We start from the raw sequence: 21179 nt of genomic DNA on the forward strand, positions 1-21179 counted from the left end.
ACCTTTTCCAGGCCAGACTATGGTACGCTGTATTGTTATTGCCTTCATTGCTGAATGTATTATTGGTAGAGATATATTATTTAGGGGACCCACCACTTGTATTCACTTCCAAGCTGTGACAGGATTTGATAATGTTAGGATATTTTAATGGGTCAGGCTGGAAGATCTTGAGCCATCCAATTACCAGAACCTAGAACCCTTATCTGTTAAATTCCAAAAACAATACTGACATGCTGGGTGTAAAAAATAAATAGCTGCCCTTGTTGCTGAGCTTAAACAAACCAACAAATTCCACAAACTATATCTGCATTCAATAGCCCCATCAGACCTGTGCACAAAACCTCAGGTGCCTACAGACTAACATGATTAAGGCTGCACAAAGTGTTAGTACGAACCTCACACTGGTATTGTGACTGTCACAGAAGCTATTGCCCAAGGTAAAGGAACTCAGTATATAGCAACCAACAACTTGAATACTGTTCAGCATCTCTCTTCATGCCAATGACGATGATCAATTTACCCCTATGTATAATTAATTGAAATATGCCACTAATGTCCTTCCACAGGGATCTCTCAATTCCCCATCTGCCTATCTTCAATGGGTAGAGCATGACTGAGATAAAGTCCCACTCACAGAGGGAATGATAGCCTTGCTATATTGATGACATCTTTCTGGTGGGCCCAGACAAGCACCATCCCACAAGCGCTGAACATCCTGTTGATCCATATGGGACAACATAGCTGGGCCATTAATATAGACAAGGACCTAGTATCCAAGTGAAATTCCAGTGTGTGACCTGTAGCAGATAAAAATCTTACTCCAGAGATGTTTGCAAACCTTTGGGCCCTCTCTTCCTCAAATTATTTATTTTAAATGTATTGATGGGACTTTTGATGGGATTTGTTGACTACTAACACATTTGCATGCTGCCCACAGGGATGTGATGGCGCATTTCTAAGAAGTTACCATAAAGGCTATCCCTTTGAGTGGAGACCCAGCCAAAAAGATGCTCTGGAAGACTTCCAACAGATCGTTCAAGCTCCTTCCCTGTACTCTTCTGAGTCCCCATTTGTTTTCTGAGTTACTGAGCTCTTTGTAGCTTACTGACATTGTAGCCTATAGCAAAAAGACACTGACAGAGGTCAGAGGCAGCCATTGGTTGTTCGGAGCAGAAATTTCCCAGGTTGGCTGAAAGGTACATAGCCTTAGTGAGATAACTACTGATCTATTATTGTCCTTAATGGATACTGAGCATGAAATAGTCTTAAGGTCAGAAATCCCAACTAAACTGTATCAAGAACTTCGTTTTTGTTTTTAAGCTGCCTTAATGTATTCACACTTTAAATCAAAATGTAAAATTTTATCCATACAAAACATATGCTGAGATATATCTTCAGGAAACAAAAAAGATCTGATAAGTTTAATTTTAAATGATATGAAGTTATTTATGATTATGATGCTTACGAGAGAGTCTTTCCTTTTTCAGAGTTCTTTGCTTCTTTACTTGCATTTGGGTTTTTGACACCAAATCCTGATGGTTAAGCATAACCTTTTCATATGATGCTTCATCATATCCTACATAAAGAAGTACATTTAGTCCACTGAACAGAAAAAAACAGATCTACTGTGAAATATCTAAACTTCAAATTTATACAAGTGTACAACAGAATTCTCTTTCATTTTGATAAAAAATAAATTATCATAAAGCTAGATATGACATAAAAATTGTGAGAAAAGTTTTAGTGAGTGTTTTGAATATATTTCTATCAGTCTCTAGTTTTCTTGGGTTATTTATACTTTAGGTCACTATCAATCATAGATCAAACAATGAAAACACATAGGCACAAGATTACTCATCATAGCATCATGTGTAATTGCATAATATTCAAACTACCTGAATATTCATAGATCATTGCTTGAATAATCTAAGATATGTACCATAAACTATGATATAAATAATGGTTTAAAATGTGACACAAACAGCTGTACACTCAGCTATAAATTGAATGAAAAAGTTATCCAGACATGAAAGAATTTCCAAGAATGTTATGTAAAAAATAAAAGTGAAAAAGTATATATTTAGTATATTACCTTTGAGGTAAGAAAGAAGGGGAAGTTAAGGGGAAAATTAAGAAAAATAGACACATTTACAAATGATTTAAAGAAATAGTAAACCAGAGGACAATATAATACATGGTTACTTACAACAGAAGGGATAAACTGGGGCATACAGGGGAAGGGATTCAGGAAAGCACGATCTCTTGCAATCTGTTTTAGAGGTAGGTTGATATCCTATATATTCCAAATGTGAAAGCAAATTAAGGGGGCAGTCCTAAGATGGCGGAGGAATAGGATGGGGAGACCACTTTCTCCCCCACAAATTCATCGAAAGAACATTTGAACGCTGAGCAAATTCCACAAAACAACTTCTGAATACTGGCAGAGGACATGAGGCACCCAGAGAGGCACTCCATTGTCATCGAAAGGAAGTAGAACAAAATATACAAGGTAAAAAGAGAGAGAAAAGAGGTAGGGATGGAGATCCATCCCGGTAAGGGAGTCTTAAAAGAGAAGTTTCCAAACACCAGGAAACACTCTCATGGGGGTCTGTGGGGAATTTTGGAATCACAGAGGGCCACATAACCGGGAGGAAAAATTAGTCAATCAATAATTAAAACCCACAGATTACAGTGCCTAGTTACAACTCCCAGTGCTCCCAGCTGCCACCAGCAAGCAGGGGATGAACAGGGAGGCCCAGGCTGCATTGCTTAGGGTAAGGACTGGGCCAGAATGCCTTGAGGGCAATCTGAGGGAACTAAAGTGAGATAGCAACCCAAACTGTGGGATAGCCAGAGAGAGAGAGAAAAAGAAAGAGAGAGCGAGAACTGTCCTGCGAAAAGCCCTAACCTGAGGCACTGCCAGGCCTGCTCACAAAACAAAGGACTGAGCAAACACCAGAGGAGAGCTAGCAGGCTGCGGACTGGCCCATCCCCCACCGGAGACAAGCAGGCAGGGAGGCAGCCAGAGCCAGAAAGGGGCAATCACAGCCCCAGAGAGGCATCCTCTACCAAACTGCAAACAGGCCCCATTGCTAACCAAGAGTTCTTGGGTTTCTGGATGGTTGACATCCACCGGGAGGGTGACAGCCAGAGATCAGCTCCCCAGAAGAGACATATGGCACACCTGAGAAGGCATGCCCATTGTACACCCAGAAAACCAAGCTACTGGGATGGGGCAGGCGATAAGATGCACCCCCACCTGAGGGTGACTGCGTTCGCCAAGCACCTGGTCACCAGAGCTGCTCGGACTTGGGAAGGGCACAAAACACAGGGCCAACTGAGTCTGCCATTTGGGGAGTACTTGAGAACCTGAGCAGCTTAGACCTGGAAAATGAACTCAACCCAAGGCCAGCCTCAGACAGTTCCCGGCAGAGCAACCTAGGGCCTGAGCTGTGTAGACCATGAAAGCACACATGCCGTGAGCGGGGGCAAACCCAGTGCAGCAGAAACACTGCGAGCACTCCCAACACATGCCAGTGATGTTTGTTTGCAGTGTTCTTCCCTCCCTACAGCAGGACTGAACAAGTGAGCCTAAATAAGTGACCACCATTGCCCCCTGGTGTCAGGGCGGAAATTAGACACTGAGAGACCAGCAAACAGAAGAAGCTAAAATAAACAGAGGGAACGGCTTTGGAAGTGACAGGTGCAACAGATTTAAACCCTGTAGTTAGCACCAACTACAGTGGAAGGGGCCTATAAATCCTGAGAAGTATAAGCCGGATCAAGGAACTATCTGAAAATGAACTGACCCCATACTGTCTGCAACAGCTCCAGAGAAATTTCTAGATATATTTTTACTATTATCATTTTTTAAATTTTAAAAAAAAACCTGTTTTTAATTTTAAGGCCTCTATACTCTTTTAATCTTCATTTTTATAATCAATTACCTTGCAAAAAAAGAAACTATTTTTAAAGCAAATTTCATATATATGTATTTTATAATGTTTGAGACTTTATTTTGTTTATTAATACTGTATTTTTGAGAGTCTAACCTCTACTCTAGATTTTTAATCTTTGCTTTCTGGTATTTGTTATCAATTTTGTACCTTTAAGAACCCAATCTGCAGCACCCATTTTTACTTGGGAATGTGATTACTGGCTTGATTGTTCTCTCCCCCTGTTGACTCTCCTTTCTCTCCATCAGGAGTCTATCTCCTCCCTCCCCCTTCTCTTCTCTACCCAACTCTGTGAAACTCTTTGTGTGTTCCGGGCTGTGGAGAACACTTAGGGAACTGATTACAGGCTGCATCTGTCTCTCTCCTTTTGATTCCTCCTTTTCTCCTCCTCTAGTCAAGTCTATGATTTTTCCAGTGGTCATGTATGGATGTGAGAGTTGGACTGTGAAGAAAGCTGAGCACTGAAGAATTGATGCTTTTGAACTGTGGTGTTGGAGAAGACTCTTGAGAGTCCCTTGGACTGCAAGGAGATCCAACCAGTCCATTCTGAAGGAGATCAGCCCTGGGATATCTTTGGAGGGAATGATGCTAAAGCTGAAACTCCAGTACTTTGGCCCCTCATGCGAAAAGTTGACTCATTGAAAAAGACTGATGCTGGGAGGGATTGGGGGCAGGAGGAGAAAGGGACAACAGAGGATGAGATGGCTGAATGGCATCACTGACTCGATGGACGTGAGTCTGAGTGAACTCCAGGAGTTGGTGATGGACAGGGAGGCCTGGCATGCTGTGATTCATGGGGTTGTAAGGAGTCGGACACAACTGAGCAACTGAACTGAACTGAACTTTCTCCTCCTGGTCACCTCTGTCTCCTTCCTCCCTCTTCTCTTCTCTGTGTAATTCTGTGAACATCTCTGAGGGGTCCAGACTGTGGAGAGCACATAGGGAATTGACTATTGGCTAGCTTGCTCTCTCCCCTTTTGATTCCCCCTCTTCTCCTCCTGGTCACCCATCTCTCCCTCATCCCTCTTCTCTTCTCCATGTAACTCTGAGAACCTCTCCAGGTGGCCCTCACTGGAGAAACTTTTCATCATTAACCTAGATGTTTTATCATTGGTGCTGTATAGATGAAGAAGTCTTGAGGCTACAGTAAGAATAAGACTGAAATCCAGAGGCAGGAGGCTTAAGTCCAAAATCTGAAAACACCAGAGAACTCCTGACTCCAGGGAACATTAATCAATAAGAGCTCATCCAAATGCCTCCATACCTACACTGAAGCCAAGCACCACCCAAGGGCCCACAAGTTCCAGAGCAAGACATACCACACAAATTCTCCAGCAACACAGGAACACAGCCCTGAGCTTCAATATACAGGCTGCCCAAAGTCACACCAAACCCATTGACATCTCAAAACTCACTACTGGACACTTCATTGCACTCCAGAGAGAAGAAATCCAGCTCCATCCACCAGAACACTGACACAAGCTTCTGTAACCAGGAAACCTTGACAAGCCACCTGTCCAACACCACCCACAGTGAGGAAGCTCCATAATGAAGAAAAACCGCAAACTGCCAGAATAGAGAAAGGACACCCCAAACACAGCAAATATAAACAAGATGAAAAGGCAGAGAAATACCCAGCAGGTAAAGAAACAGGATAAATGCCCACCAAACCAAACCAAAGAGGACGAGGTAGGGAATCTACCTGATAAAGAATCCTGAATAATGATAGTGAAAATGATCCAAAATCTTGAAAACAAAATGGAGCTACAGATAAATAGCCTGGAGACAAGGATTGTGAAGATGCAAGAAATATTTAACAAGGACCTAGAAGAAATAAAAAAGAGCCAATATATAATGAATAATGCAATAAATGAGATAAAAAACACTCTGGAGGGAACCAACAGTAGAATAACGGAGGCAGAAGATAGGATAAGTGAGGTAGAAGATAGAATGGCAGAAATAAATGAAGCAAACAGGAAAAAAGAAAAAAGAATTGAAATGAGGAAAATCTCAGAGACCTCTGGGACAATGTTAAATGCCCCAACATTCAAATCATAGGAGTCCCAGAAGAAGACAACAAAAAGAAAGACCATGAGAAAATACTTGAGGAGATAATAGTTGAAAACTTCCCTAAAATGGGGAAGGAAATAATCATCCAAGTCCAAGAAACCCAGAGAGTCTCAAACAGGATAAACCCAAGGTGAAACACCCCAAGACACATATTAATCAAATTAACAAAGATCAAACACAAAGAACAAATATTAAAAGCAGCAAGGGAAAAACAACAAATAACACACAAGGGGATTCCCATAAGGATAACAACTGATCTTTCAATAGAAACTCTTCAGGCCAGAAGGGAATGGCAGGACATACTTAAAGTGATGAAAGAAAATAATCTACAACCCAGATTACTGTACCCAGCAAGGATCTCATTCAAATGTGAAGGAGAAATCAAAAGCTTTATAGACAAGCAAAAGAATTCAGCACCACCAAACCAGCTCTCCAACAAATGCTAAAGGATCTTCTCTAGACAGGAAACATAGAAAGGGTGTACAAACTTGATCCCAAAACAATAAAGTAAATGGCAATGGGATCATACTTATCAATAATTATCTTAAATGTAAATGGGTTGAATGCCCCAACCAAAAGACAAAGACTGGCTGAATGGATACCAAAAAGATACCCCTATATATGTTGTCTATAAGAGACTCACCTCAAAACAAGGGACACATACAGACTGAAAGTGAAGGGCTGGAAAAAGATATTCCACGCAAACAGAGACCAAAAGAAAGCAGGAGTAGCGATACTCAGTTCAGCTGCTCAGTTGTGTCCGACTCTTTGTGACCCCATGAATCGCAGCATGCTAGACCTCCCTGTCCATCACCAACTCCCAGAGTTCACCCAGACTCTTGTGCATCGAGTCAGTAATGTCATCCACCCATCTCATCCTCTGTTGTCCCCTTCTCCTCCTGCCCCCAATCCCTCCCAGCATCAGGGTCTTTTCCAATGAGTCAACTCTTGGCATGAGGTGGCCAAAGTATTGGAGTTTCAGCTTCAGCATCAGTCCTTCCAATGAACACCCATCTCCTGTAGGATGGACTGGTTGGATCTCCTTGCAGTGCAAGGGACTCTCAAGAATCTTCTAAAACACCACAGTTCAAAAGCATCAATTCTCCAGCATTTAGCTTTCTTCACAGTCCAACTCTCACATCCATACATGACTACTGGAAAAACTATAGCTTTGACTAGACAGAACTTTGTTGTATTCATATCACATAAAATAGACTTTAAAACAAAGGCTGTGGAAAGAGACAAAAAAGGACACTACATAATGATCAAAGGATCAATCCAAGAAGAATATATAACAATTATAAATATATATGCACCCAACATAGGAGCACTGCGATATGTAAGGCAACTACTAACAAGTATGAAAGGGGAAATTAACAATAACACAATAATAGTGGGAGACTTTAATACCCCACTCACACCTAAGGATAGATCAACTAAACAGAAAATTAACAAGGAAACACAAACTTTAAATGATACAATAGACCAGTTAGACCTCGTTGATATCTATAGCACATTTCACCCCCCAAAAAATGAATTTCACCTTTTTCTCAAGCGCACATGGAACCTTCTCCAGGATAGATCACATCCTGGGCTATTAATCTAGCCTTGGTAAATTAAAAAAAAAAAACTGAAATCATTCCAACCATCTTTTCTGACCACAATGCAGTTAGATTAGATGTCAATTACAGGAGAAAAACTATTAAAAATTCCAACATATGGAGGCTGTACAACACACTGCTGAATAACCAACAAGACACAGAAGAAATCAAAAAAGAAATCAAAACATGCATAGAAACGAATGAAAATGGAAATACAACAACTCAAAACCTATGGGACACTGTAAAAGCAGTGCTAAGGGAAAGGTTCATAGCAATACAGGCTTACCTCAAGAAACAAGAAAAAACTCAACTAAATAACCTAACTCTACACCTAAAGCAACTAGAAAAGGAAGAAATGAAGAACCCCAGGGTTAGCAGAAGGAAGGAAATCTTAAAAATTAGGGCAGAAATAAATGCAAAATAAACAAAAGAGACCATAGCAAAAATCAACAAAGCCTGCTATAGTTATGTCACCGTCAGACAAAACAGAATTTAAGTCAAAGGAACTTACCAAAGATTAAGATGGTCTCTTTAATAAAAAGTTGAGTTCACTAGAAACATGCACTTTTATAAAACTGTATATACTTAATAACACAGGCAGTATAAGGAGGCCAGTAATACAAAAATAGATAAATCCAAAATTATAGCAAAAGAATTCAATATGCATGTTTCAGCAAATGGTAGAATGAACCAAAGATTCAAGAAAACCAAGAAATTAAAAAATAATTTTAATATAACTTTTAAAAACTTTGCAGTGATATTGTAAGTCTGAATCAGGCTACATATGTCACTTAATTAAAATCAATTAATTCAATTAAAATAATTTAATAATTTTTATAATAATATTTACTACTGAATTTTTTCTATCAACTCCAAGGAAAATGATTTATCTGATACTTCATGCATACTCTGAGCTATAAGATGACTTTCATATGCACTAGACAACCAGATTTGTGCTATAAGCAATATATGCAATATATGTTAATTACCCAACAATATTTTGTCTCATTTATTAAAATATAAACAAGTCATAATCTGTGGTAATAAAGCATTAAAAAGATTATTGAAGAATAAACATATGTGACTACATTTTTCATGTCTGTAAATAGAATCAGTCTTGTTTAGATATTCAGAGATATCAATAATCTAAAGTGAATAATAATTTAATATTGGCTAAAGCTCAAAATTCAGAAAACAAAGATCATGGCATCTGGTCCCATCACTTCATGGGAAATAGATGGGGAAACAGTGGAAACAGTATCAGACTTTATTTTTTGGGGCTCCCAAATCACTGCAGATGGTGACTGCAGCCATGATATTAAAAGACGCTTACTCCTTGGAAGGAAAGTTATGACCAACCTAGAGAGCATATTGAAAAGCAGAGACATTACTTTGCCAACAAAGGTCCGTCTAGTCAAGGCTATGGTTTTTCCTGTGGTCATGTATGGATGTGAGAGTTGGACTGTGAAGAAAGCTGAGTGCCAAAGAATTGATGCTTTTGAACTGTGGTGTTGGAGAAGACTCTTGAGAGTCCCTTGGACTGCAAGGAGATCCAACCAGTCCATTCTGAAGATCAGCCCTGGGATTTCTTTGGAAGGAATGATGCTAAAGCTGAAACTCCAGTACTTTGGCCACCGCATGGGAAGAGTTGACTCATTGGAAAAGACTCTGATGCTGGGAGGGATTGGGGGCAGGAGGAGAAGGGGAGGACAGAGGATGAGATGGCTGGATGGCATCACTGACTCGATGGACGTGAGTTTGAGTGAACTCCGGGAGTTGGTGATGGACAGGGAGGCCTGGTGTGCTGCGATTCATGGGGTCGTAAAGAGTCGGACATGACTGAGCGACGGAACTGAACTGAGCACTATTTAAAATATTATTTCACTTTCTTGGCATATTCACACTTTCATTTCAGTTCCGTCGCTCAGTCGTGTCCGACTCTTTGCGACCCCATGAACTGCAGCACGCCAGATACTTTAGAACAAAGTTAAAATTTGCAGTGTTAGATATGTCTAAGAAAAAATATTTAATGATACAAAAATATATATCAGAAAAAGAGCAAAAGAAACTTATAAAGCAGGAAGAATTGAAGCACAAAGAAAATGGTATAACTTTACTCTCAAAGCATCAATATTTGATGAAGTGTGACTATGACTGCTAATTAAAAGACAAAGATATAGGGACTTCCCTTGTGGTCCAGTGATTGAGACTCCACCTTACAATGCAGGGGACTTGGGTTTAATCCCTGGTCAGGGAACTAAGATCCTACATGCATGGTGCAACTAAGCCCATGTTCCACAACTAAGACCCAACAAAGCCAAATAAACAAATATTCAAAGAAAAAAAGACAAACATTTCAAGCTGATTTTGAAAAATACTCAGTTATAATCTTCATACTAAAAGAAAAATCATAATGATACAAAATGATTAAAACAACAGGACAGAAAAAAATGTGTCATGAAAATACCAGTCAGAAGGTTAAAGCCACATTAAAAGCAGGCATGGTAGTTTTTTTTATGGCAAAAACAAAAAAAAAAACTATAAAAATGATAAAGTGGGTCCTTTATTAGAAAAGGGTCTGTCCTCTCAGGGCTTCCCTGGTGGTTCAGATGGTAAAGCATCTGCCTGCAATGCAAGAGACCTGGATTTGTTCCCTGGCAACCCTGGAAAATCCCCTGGAGAAGGAAATGGCAGCCCATTCCAGTACTCTTGCCTAGAAAATTCTAGGAAAATTATTCATTTTAACTTTATATGAATGTCAATTATAAAGTATCATAAGACAAGACTTGATACAACATAAGAACAGAACAGAGTAATTCATAATCATAGCAGGAAATTTAACCCATCCAACTCAGGAATTATAGAACACAGATAAATAATCAATGAACAAAATACTTATAGATACATTCATAAACTATGGATCAAAGCTCTCCTGAATTTAACTGAAAATATTTTTCAAGATTTTAAATTAATTACTTACTATCAAAACTGCCATTTCCTGAAGCTTCAAGGTTAATTTGAGACTGCCTGTTGAGAACTGAAGCTATATCCTCAGGCAATTGATCATCAATAGTTATAGCTTTTGGCTCTGTTATAAGAAATGCTAAATAGAAAAATGGATCTATTACAAAACTTCTGAATATACCAAGTTATCAGCAAAGTTTCTTCCAATTCATTCAACACTAAAGGAGGAGGACTGCAAAGCAGTGAATTATAATACATATTCAGAGAGACCCTGGAAGAGAAGTAGGCAATTTGTGTAAGCAGTTTTCATGAGTGTGTGTGGAGGCAGTCTTGTTATATACTAGTCATTAACCATGCAAATACCAAATAAAGTTGATCAAAGGTTTCATTTAGTTTTCTAGTTATCTTAAGGTATTTACACTTACATCAAGGCATAAAACTTCTATAAAATATATGCACAAATATTTATAAGCTGTTATTCAATTTTTCTGCTCTATCTTGATCTTTGTTGCTTTATCCATTATTTAATGAAAATTAAAGAAAAAGTATCTTTTAATGAGCTTAACTTCAAATAATTTAAAGTGAAAGTTGCTCAGTTGTGTCCGACTCTTAGCAACCCCACAGGCTATACTGTCCACGGAATTCTCCAGGCCAGAATACTGGAGTGGGGAAGACTTTCCTTCTCCAAGAGATCTTCCCATCCCAGGGATCGAACCCAGGTCTCCTGCATTGCAGGCGGATTCTTTACCAGCTGAGCCACAAGGGAAGCACAAATAATTAAAAGACATCTATAATTCTTACCATTGCGTCTATTTGCTCTAGCAGTTCCTGATTTCAACAACTGTTTTTTAGCTTCTGATGGTGTTTCATTCTCAAGCAGAGGATTTTCATCTAATTCTCTACCAGGAGCTACATAAAGAGATGCATTTTAGTCTACTAAATAGATAGAACTATTGTGAAATCTCTATATTTATAACAAACACAGCAGAATTTTCTCTCATTTTTTTAATGTTATAACTAAATTGCTGACAAAGGTTCATATAGTCAAAGCTATGATTTTTCCAGTATTTATGTAAAAGAGTTGGATCATAAACAAGGCTGAGCACTGAAGTGTGCTTTCAAAGTGTGGTGCTGGCGAAGACTCTTGAGAGTCCCTTGAATAGCAAGGAGACCAAACCAGTCAATCCTAAAGGAAATCAACCCTGAATATTCATTGGAAGGACTGATGCTGAAGCTGAAGCTCCAATACTTTGGCTATGGTCATGATGGGTAGAGCCGACTCAGTGGAAAAGAACCTGATGCTGGGAAAGACTGAAGGCAAAAGAAGTGGGCAGCAGAAGGTGAGATGGTTAGAGAGCATCACCAACTCAATGGACATGAATTTAAGCAAACTACAGGAGACAGACATAGTGGAGGACAGAAGAGCCTGGCATGCTGCAGTCTATGGGGTTGTGAGTCATACATGACTTTGTGACTGAACAACAACAACTAAATTACCATAATGCTAGGTTTGACATGAAAATAGCTTTAATGGGGTTGTGTTTTATTATTTCTAGCACATAATGTTAAATGAGAAAAAAAGAAAAAGAAGATATTCAGTACGTTACCATTCGAGAAGGAAAACATGGGAAATGAGGGGGTAAAGTGGAGAGAAACAGAGACACTAATCTTTACAAAACAAAACACTAGAAAGTTAAATCAGAAACAATATACTTATTTGCCTTCAAGGGGGTAATAGTAGGGCTGGAGAGTACAGGAGGAATGACAGTTCTCTAAGTACAGTTGGCCATTTGTTTCTGTGGGTACCACCATCTGCAGATTCAATCAACTGCAGGTTGCAAACATTCAGAAAAAATTCCACAAAGTTACAAAAAGGAAAACTCTGCCATGTGCTGGCAACTACTTAGATAATATTTCCATTGTAGTTACAACTATTTACATACTGTTCACATTGTATTAGGCACTCTAAGTAAGCAGGAGATAATTTAAAATATTTGGGAAGATATGCAAAGCTATATGCAAATATAGCAAATATATGCACCATTTTATATAAGGGACTTAAGCATCTCTGGATTTTGGTATCTAGGAGGGTCCTGGAACCAATCTTTTGTGGGTACCAAAGGATAACTGTACATCCTTTGCATGCTTATACTTTGGGAAGTAGGTTAATGTTGTACATATCACCTGCAAAATAAAATAAACAAAATACTAAAATGGAAATAAAATGGCAAAGAATTCTCAAACAAATTTAGCAGCATTATAGGATACATCAAATGAGTAAATGTGCTGCTGTTGTTCAAGGTCAAGTTCACACTGTAGAAGGAAGGACATACACATACAAAAGAAGGAAAAAATAAGACCTGAGAGGATAAATTAGAATTGAAGACATTCATGAGAACTCATGATTTTAAAATATATCTATGTATATGCATTTATGTCTATGTAGGTATATATGTGTATGAATATGTGTATCTATATTTGTGTATGTATATTGAGGAGTCCACCTCCAGACCAAAATGTTATGTGTGATATTTCATGACTGACCATATGAAGTTACGGACAGACACTACAACAATAATATTCAGAGACTTTGATAGTCCAAATTTAACCATGTTCATGGATTGGAAGAATCAATATAGTGAAAATGAGTGTACTACCCAAAGCAATCTACAGATTCAATGCAATCCCTATCAAGCTACCAGCGGTATTTTTCACAGAACTAGAACAAATAATTTTAAGATTTGTATGGAAATACAAAAAACCTAGAATAGCCAAAGCAATCTTGAGAAAGAAGAATGGAACTGGAGGAATCAACTTGCCTGACTTCAGGCTCTACCACAAAGCCACAGTCATCAAGACAGTATGGTACTGGCACAAAGACAGACATATAGATCAATGGAACAAAACAGAGAGCCCAGAGATTAATCCACACACCTATGGACACCTTATCTTTGACAAAGGAGGCAAGAATACACAATGGAGTAAAGACAATCTCTTTAACAAGTGGTGCTGGGAAAACTGGTCAACCACTTGTAAAAGAATGAAACTAGATCACTTTCTAACACCACACACAAAAATAAACTCAAAATAGATTAAAGATCTAAATGTAAGACCAGAAACTATAAAACTCCTAGAGGAGAACATAGGCAAAACACTCTCCGACATAAATCACAGCAGGATCCTCTATGATCTACCTCCCAGAACACTGGAAAGAAAAGCAAAAATAAACAAATGGGATCTAATTAAAATTAAAAGCTTCTGCACAACAAAGGAAACTATAAGCAAGGTGAAAAGACAGCCTTCTGAATGGGAGAAAATAATAGCAAATGAAGCAACTGACAAACAACTAATCTCAAAAATATACAAGCAACTTATGCAGCTCAATTCCAGAAAAATAAATGACCCAATCAAAAAATGGGCCAAAGAACTAAATAGACATTTCTCCAAAGAAAACATACGGATGGCTAACAAACACATGAAAAGATGCTCAACATCACTATCAGAGACATGCAAATCAAGACCACACTGAGGTACCATTTCACCCCAATCAAAATGGCTGCAATCCAAAAGTCTGCAAGCAATAAATGCTGGAGAGGGTGTGGAGAAAAGGGAACCCTCTTACACTGTTGGTGGGAATGCAAACTAGTACAGCCACTATGGAGAACAGTGTGGCAACTCCTTAAAAAACTGGAAATAGAATTGCCTTATGACCCAGCAATCCCACTGGGTCAGACCCAGCACTGTTTATAATAGCCAGGACATGGAAACAACCTAGATGTCCATCAGCAGATGAATGATTAAGAAAGCTGTGGTACATATACACAATGGAGTATTAATCAGCCATTAAAAAGAATACATTTGAATCAGTTCTAATGAGATGGATGAAACTGGAGCTGATTATACAGAGTGAAGTAAGCCAGAAAGAAAAACACCAATACAGTATACTAACACATATATATGGAATTTAGAAAGATGGTAAGGATAACCCTGTATGTGAGACAGCAAAAGAGACAAAGATGTATAGAAGGGACTTTTGGACTCTGAGAGAGAGGGAGAGGGTGGGACGATTTGGGAGAATGGCATCGAAACATGTATGCTATCATGTAAGAAACGAATCGCCAGTCTATGTTTGATAAAGGATACAGGATGCTTGGGGCTGGTGCACGGGGATGATCCAGAGAGATGATATGGGGTGGGAAGTGGGAGGGGGTTCAGGATTGAGAACTCATGTACACCCATGGTGGATTTATGTCAATGTATGGCAAAACCAATACAGTATTGTAAAGTAAAATAAAGTAAAAATAAAAAGTTAAAAAAAATAATAGTCCAAATTTAAACAATGAATACAGCAACTAAGATCATTAGGGAAACAGAATTGAACAAAACTATAAGAGTTCTGCAGAGGTTTTTTTATTTCTATAGAACATTCCATCTAACAACAGCTAAGTCTGTATCCTCCTTAAATGCATATGGAAAGACATTGTAGCCAGCTTTCAGAGATAACTGGAGTTCCTGTGACTGCAACTTCTACCAGGGGCTAGAGCTGGCACTGCAGTGAGACTAACCCCACTGACCCAAAATGCTCTCCAGAATCAGGATACTACAGCAACTTTACCATCTATGGGACTGGAACTGTTGCTCTACATCCCATTTCAGATCCCAAGGCATTGCTCTGACCAACCATTAATAGGTATGAGCTGCTATTTGTGAGTGAAAAGCATGTACTGATACTTTTGCAGAACATACCATATAAAACAATTAACTCAAAACTAAATTCATAAATCTCCTATAGCAAAACATAGGAATAAATGCCTATTACCTTGGATTTTGCAATGGATTCTCACATATAACACCAAAAGCACAAGGAACAACAACAAAAAGATAAGGTGAGCTTTGTGAAATTGAAAATTCTTATCCATTAAAGGATATTATCAAGAAAGTGAAAAGATAACCTATAGAAAGACAGAAAATATTTGCAAACCATATATCTGATAAAGGTTTAATAGCCCAAACATATAAAGAACCTCTACAATTCAACAAAAAGAAATGACCCAATTAAAAAATGGGTGAAGCACTACTATTCAACATAGTTTTGGAAGTACTAGCCACAACAATCAGTGAAGAAAAAGAAATAAAAGGAAACCAGGTGAGAAAAGAAGTAAAACTCTCACTGTTTGAAGATAACATGATCCTCTACATAGAAAACCCTGATGACACCACCAGAAAATTACTAGAGCTACAATGAATAAAGTAAATTTGCAGGATATAAAATTAACACACAGAAATCCCTTGCATTTCTATACACTAACAATGAGAAAACAGAAGGACAAATTAAGGAAACAATCCCATTCATCACTGCAACAAAAAGAATAAAATATTTAGAAATAAATTTACCTAAAGAAACAAGAGACCTATATATAGAAAACTATAAAACACTGATGAAAGAAATCAAAGATGACACAAATAGAGGAGAAACATACCATGTTCACGGATCAGAAGAATCAATATAGTGAAAATGAATATAATACCAAAGCAATCTATAGATTCAATGCAATCCCTATCAAGTTACCAACCAGTATTTTTCACAGAACTAGAACAAATAATTTCACATTTGTATGGAAATACAAAAACCCTCGAATAGCCAAAGCAATCTCGAGAAAGAAGACTGGAACTGGAGGAATCAACCTCCCTGACTTCAGATTATACTACAAAGCTACAGTCATCAAGACAGTATGGTACTGGCACAAAGACAGAAATATGGATCAATGGAACCAAACAGAAAGCCCAGAGATAAATCCATGCACCTATGGACAACTTATCTTTGACAAAGGCAAAAATATGCAATGGAGAAAAGACAATCTCTTTAACAAATGGTGCTAGGAAAATCAGTCAACCACCTGTAAAAGAATGAAACTAGAACACTTTCTGACAGCATACACAAAAATAAACTCAAAATGGATTAAAGATCTAAATGTAAAACCAGAAACTCTTAAAACTCCTAGGGGAAAACATAGGCAGAACACTCTCTGACATAAATCACAGAAAGATCCTCTATGACTCACCTCCCAGAGTAATGGAAATAAAAGCAAAAATAAACAAATGGGACCTAATTAAACTTAAAAGCTTTTGCACAATGAAGGAAACTATAAGCAAGGTGAAAAGGGAGCCTTCAAAATGGGAGAAAATAATAGCAAATGAAGTAACTGACAAAGAATTAATCTCCAAAATATACAAGCAGCTCATGAAGCTCAATACCAGAAAAATAAAGGACCCAGTGAAAAAATGGGCCAAAGGACTAAACAGACACTTCTTCAAAGAAGACATACAGATGGCTAACAAACACATGAAAAGATGCTCAACATCACTCATTATCATAGAACTGCAAATCAAAACCCACAATGAGGTACCATTTCATGCCGGTCAGAATGGCTGCCATCAAAAAGTCTACAAACAATAAATGCTGGAGAGGATTCGAGAAACCAGAACCCTCTTACACTGTTGGTGGAAATGCAAACTAGTCTGGCTACTATGGAGAACAATGTGGAGATTTCTGAAAAAACTGGAAATATGACCCAGCAATTCCACTACTGGGCATACACACCAAGGAAACCAGAATTGAAAGAGACACGTGTACCCCAGTGTTCATTGCAGCACTGTTTACAATAGCCAGGACATGGAAACAACCTAGATGTCCATCAGCAGACGAAGGGATAAGAAAGTTGTGGTACATATACACAGTGGAATATTACTCAGCTATTAAAAAGAATGCATTTCAGTCAGTTTTAATGAGATGGATGAAACTGGAGCCTATTATACAGAGTGAAGTTAAGTCAGAAAGAAAAACCCCAATACAGTATATTAATGCACATATATGGAATTTAGAAAGATGGTAATGATGACGCTATATGCAAGACAGCAAAAGAGATATATGTTAAGAACAGACTTTTGGACTCTGTAGGAGAAGGTAAGGGTGGAATGATTTGAGGCTCTAGCATTGAAACATGTATATTACCACATGTGAAACAGATGACCACCACAATATTGTAAAGTAATTAGCCTCCAATTAAAATAAATAAATAAAGTATTTAAATTTTGAAATTCTCTAAGAACCATTTAAACAATATTTTTTACATTTGGATATATAATAGTTTTCTTATCATTAAAAGTTCTATTTTCTAATTCCATTTTTATATCTTATTTGATTAATAAATTATATACAATTTATAAAAATTATATAAAAATTTTAAATGACCAAATACATGATTTTAAAGTATTTATTTCCAAGTTAATTTAATTTTGATAAGGGGATATCATTTATATGGTCGCACAATTTTGTTGTGTTTTATTGAGACTTGGTTTAAAGTCAAGTAGGTAATAAATACTCTAAATATTTTTTTAAAAATGGTGAAGGAGTTGTAAAGACATTTTTTTCCAAAGAAGATATACAAATTACCAATAAGCACATAAAAAGATATGTATAATCTTTAATAATTAAGTAAATATGAATCAAAATTATAATGAGATATACTTCATACCTACTGGAATAAACATAATTCAAACAAAAAGGAAAACAAGGGTGTGTACCATTGTATATTGTTACTGAGAACAGAAAATGGTGCAGCCGCTGTGGAAAACAGTTGTGCAGTTCCTCAGAAAGCTAAACTTAAAATTATTTTATGATCCAGCAAATATACTCCTACCCAAACAATTGAAAACAGAGATTTAAACAGATATCCTACACCATGTTCAGTGTAGAATTATTCACAGTAGCCAAAAGTGGAAACAATCTAAATGTCCATCAGCAGATGAATGGATATACAAAATGTGGTATGTACATACAATAATACATTCAGTTCAGTTCAGTTGCTCAGTTGTGTCCAACTCTTTGTGACCCCATGAACTGCAGCACGCCAGGCCTCCCTGTCCATCACCAACTCCCAGAGTTTACCCAACTCATGTCCATTGAGTCAGTGATACCATCCAACCATCTCATCCTCTGTTGTCCCCTTCTCCTCCTGCCCTCAATCTTTCCCAGCATCAGGGTCTTTTCAAATGAGTCAGCTCTTCGCATCAGGTAGCCAAAGTATTGGAGTTTCAGCTTCAGCACCAGTCCTTCCGATGAACACCCAGGACTGATCTCCTTTAGGATGGTATGGAATGGTTGGATCTCCTTGCAGTCCAAGGGACACTCAAGAGTCTTCTCCAACACCACAGTTGATAAAAAGAAACAAAATTCTGACATATGCTAAACTGTGGTGAGCCTTGAAAATATTATGCTAAGTGAAACAGGCCAGGTGCAAAAGGACAAATATATAATTCCACTTACATGAAACATAATAGCCAAACCCACAGAAAGTAAGTGAGTAAGTGAAGGAAAGTGAGTAAGTGAAAGAAAGTGAGAGGTTACCAGGGGCGGGATGGAGGCAGGAGTGGGAGTTACTGCCTAACATGTTTATTTTCAGGGTGATGAAAGTTGTGGATATAGATGTAGTGATGATTGCACAACACTGTGAATGCAGTTGATGCTATTGAATTTTATACTTTAAAGATGATTAAAATGTCAAATTTTATGTATCTTTTATCACAATGAAAAAAATGTGTCAATTAATTGAGTTCAACTACTGGTTAAAAAATCATGATAAACTCTGTACGAAAGAAAACATCCTGACCATAATCAAAATATTTATCTCAGGTAACTAATCATCATAGGTGAAACCACAGAAACACTCTCATTTCAAAGCACAAAAGAAGAGCGATGCTTCCATACTCTCAGTTCAGTCACTCAGCCGTGTCCAACCCTTTGCAACCCCATGGACTGCAGCACACCAGGCTGCCCTGTCCATCACCAACTCCTGGAGCTTGCTCAAATTCAAGTCCATCAAGCTGGTGATGCCATCCAACCATCTCATCCTCTGTCATCCCCTTCTCCTTCTGCCTTCAATCTTTTCCAGCATCAGAGTCTTTTCCAATAAGTCAGTTCTTCATATCTGGTGGCCAAAGTATTGGAGTTTCAGCTTCAGCATCAGTCCTTCCAGTGAATATTCAGGACTGATTTTCTTTAGGATTGACTGGTTTGATCTCCTTGCATCACAACTGTTTAAAAAAAATTACTTTGGAAGTTTCAACCAATGCAATAAGATATGGATGGGTTATAATAAAAGCTACGTATGTTGGGAAAAAAGAATAAACTCATGTTTTATAAAATATACATTGAACACCCCCAAACCCAGCTAAAACATTAATTATTTATAACACAAAGCATATTTTTTTTCCTGCTATACTCTGATGGATTTAGGGTATAATATTATGTTAAGAATTCATAATGCCAAATAGTGTTATTTGTTTGAGACAAAGCTATCACTTTCCCTTTACACACAGTTAAGATAGACTGAGCAGTATGTTAACTCACCAAATTAATCTTTACACATTGGTCAGTATATTTATATATTATCTCATGACTGTCTAAAAAGTTATTTCTATACTTAGTAATGTTCTCACTTCATTTACTTATAACATGGGAACACAGAATCATTAACATCTTTTTCTTACAAGACATAATCTTTTTACCTTGAAATTCTCTTGCTTCTTGGTAAGTTTGTTTTTCAATCTTAGTTTGTAAATTCTCTTCTAAAATATCAGCCTTAATCACAAAAGTTAAAACAAGTAATTACAAATTATACATCATAGGACTCTAATTACCTTCTATAACTACAATGTCATTAAAGAAACTTTTTATCTTTCATTATTTCTTGAATGTATCAAACTTAAAAATGAAAACAATTAATATATATGAGGGACATTTGGGAACATTTCATAGTGTGGAAGGACCTTTCCCAAGCAAAATTGTGATTTTTCTTCATAAATAATTCCAAATAAATCAAGTTAATATTTTAAAATTATGAGTCTAGTTTAGATTTATATTTTCACCTAATTCAATCTCTAGGCAAACTCAAATGGCTTTACAAAATTATTTTTATAATGCCACTTAATAGCTTGCATGATAAAAAATATTGTGAATATGTTAAATATAATTTACATATATGAATATGTCAAATATCATTATCATTTTTCTTTTTCCCAGAATTTTAACTAAGAATTTCCTAGTTAAATAGTATTTTAGCAAAGGCAACTTTAATAATTTTCTAAGGCATGTTTAAGGTATATAAAATTATTTCCAAACAACTATGCTCTCACAATTATCTTAATATGTAAAAATTTTTATAGATGAACATGAAATAATTTCTGTCTCAGAAATCACATATCTTTCAATCTATCATTAAAATTATCACTCAAGCCACAAATTCTTTGTTGGTACAGATGAGAACTTTTACATTAAAATATTGATTCCCAAACATCCCTTTAAAATTCTAAATATATAACAGGTTTTATCATAGTTAGGGAGTTTGGGATCAATATTTACACATTGCTGTATTTAAAATGGGTAACCACAAGGACCTACTCTATAGCACATGGAACTCTGATCAATGTTATGTGGCAGCCTGGATGGAATAGGGGTTTGGAGGAGAATGGGCACATGTATATGTATGGCTGAGTACCTTTGCTGTCCACCAGAAACTATCATGACATT

At 37.3% G+C, this 21179-nt stretch overlaps 1 protein-coding gene across 1 annotated transcript in view; it reads right to left on the minus strand.

The window, feature by feature from the left end:
* Positions 1443–21179, minus strand: part of CCDC7 (coiled-coil domain containing 7) — an 85452-nt gene continuing 65715 nt past the window's right edge. Inside the window, exons 18-21 of the mRNA XM_018056851.1 lie at positions 20159–20231; positions 11393–11500; positions 10608–10730; positions 1443–1576 (exon numbers count right to left, since the gene is read on the minus strand). Of these exons, the coding sequence (XP_017912340.1) occupies positions 1443–1576; positions 10608–10730; positions 11393–11500; positions 20159–20231 (438 nt within the window). The remainder of the gene's footprint in view (positions 1577–10607; positions 10731–11392; positions 11501–20158; positions 20232–21179) is intronic.

Source organism: Capra hircus, chromosome 13 (assembly GCF_001704415.2).
Source record: "Capra hircus breed San Clemente chromosome 13, ASM170441v1, whole genome shotgun sequence".
Taxonomy (NCBI): domain Eukaryota; kingdom Metazoa; phylum Chordata; class Mammalia; order Artiodactyla; family Bovidae; genus Capra; species Capra hircus.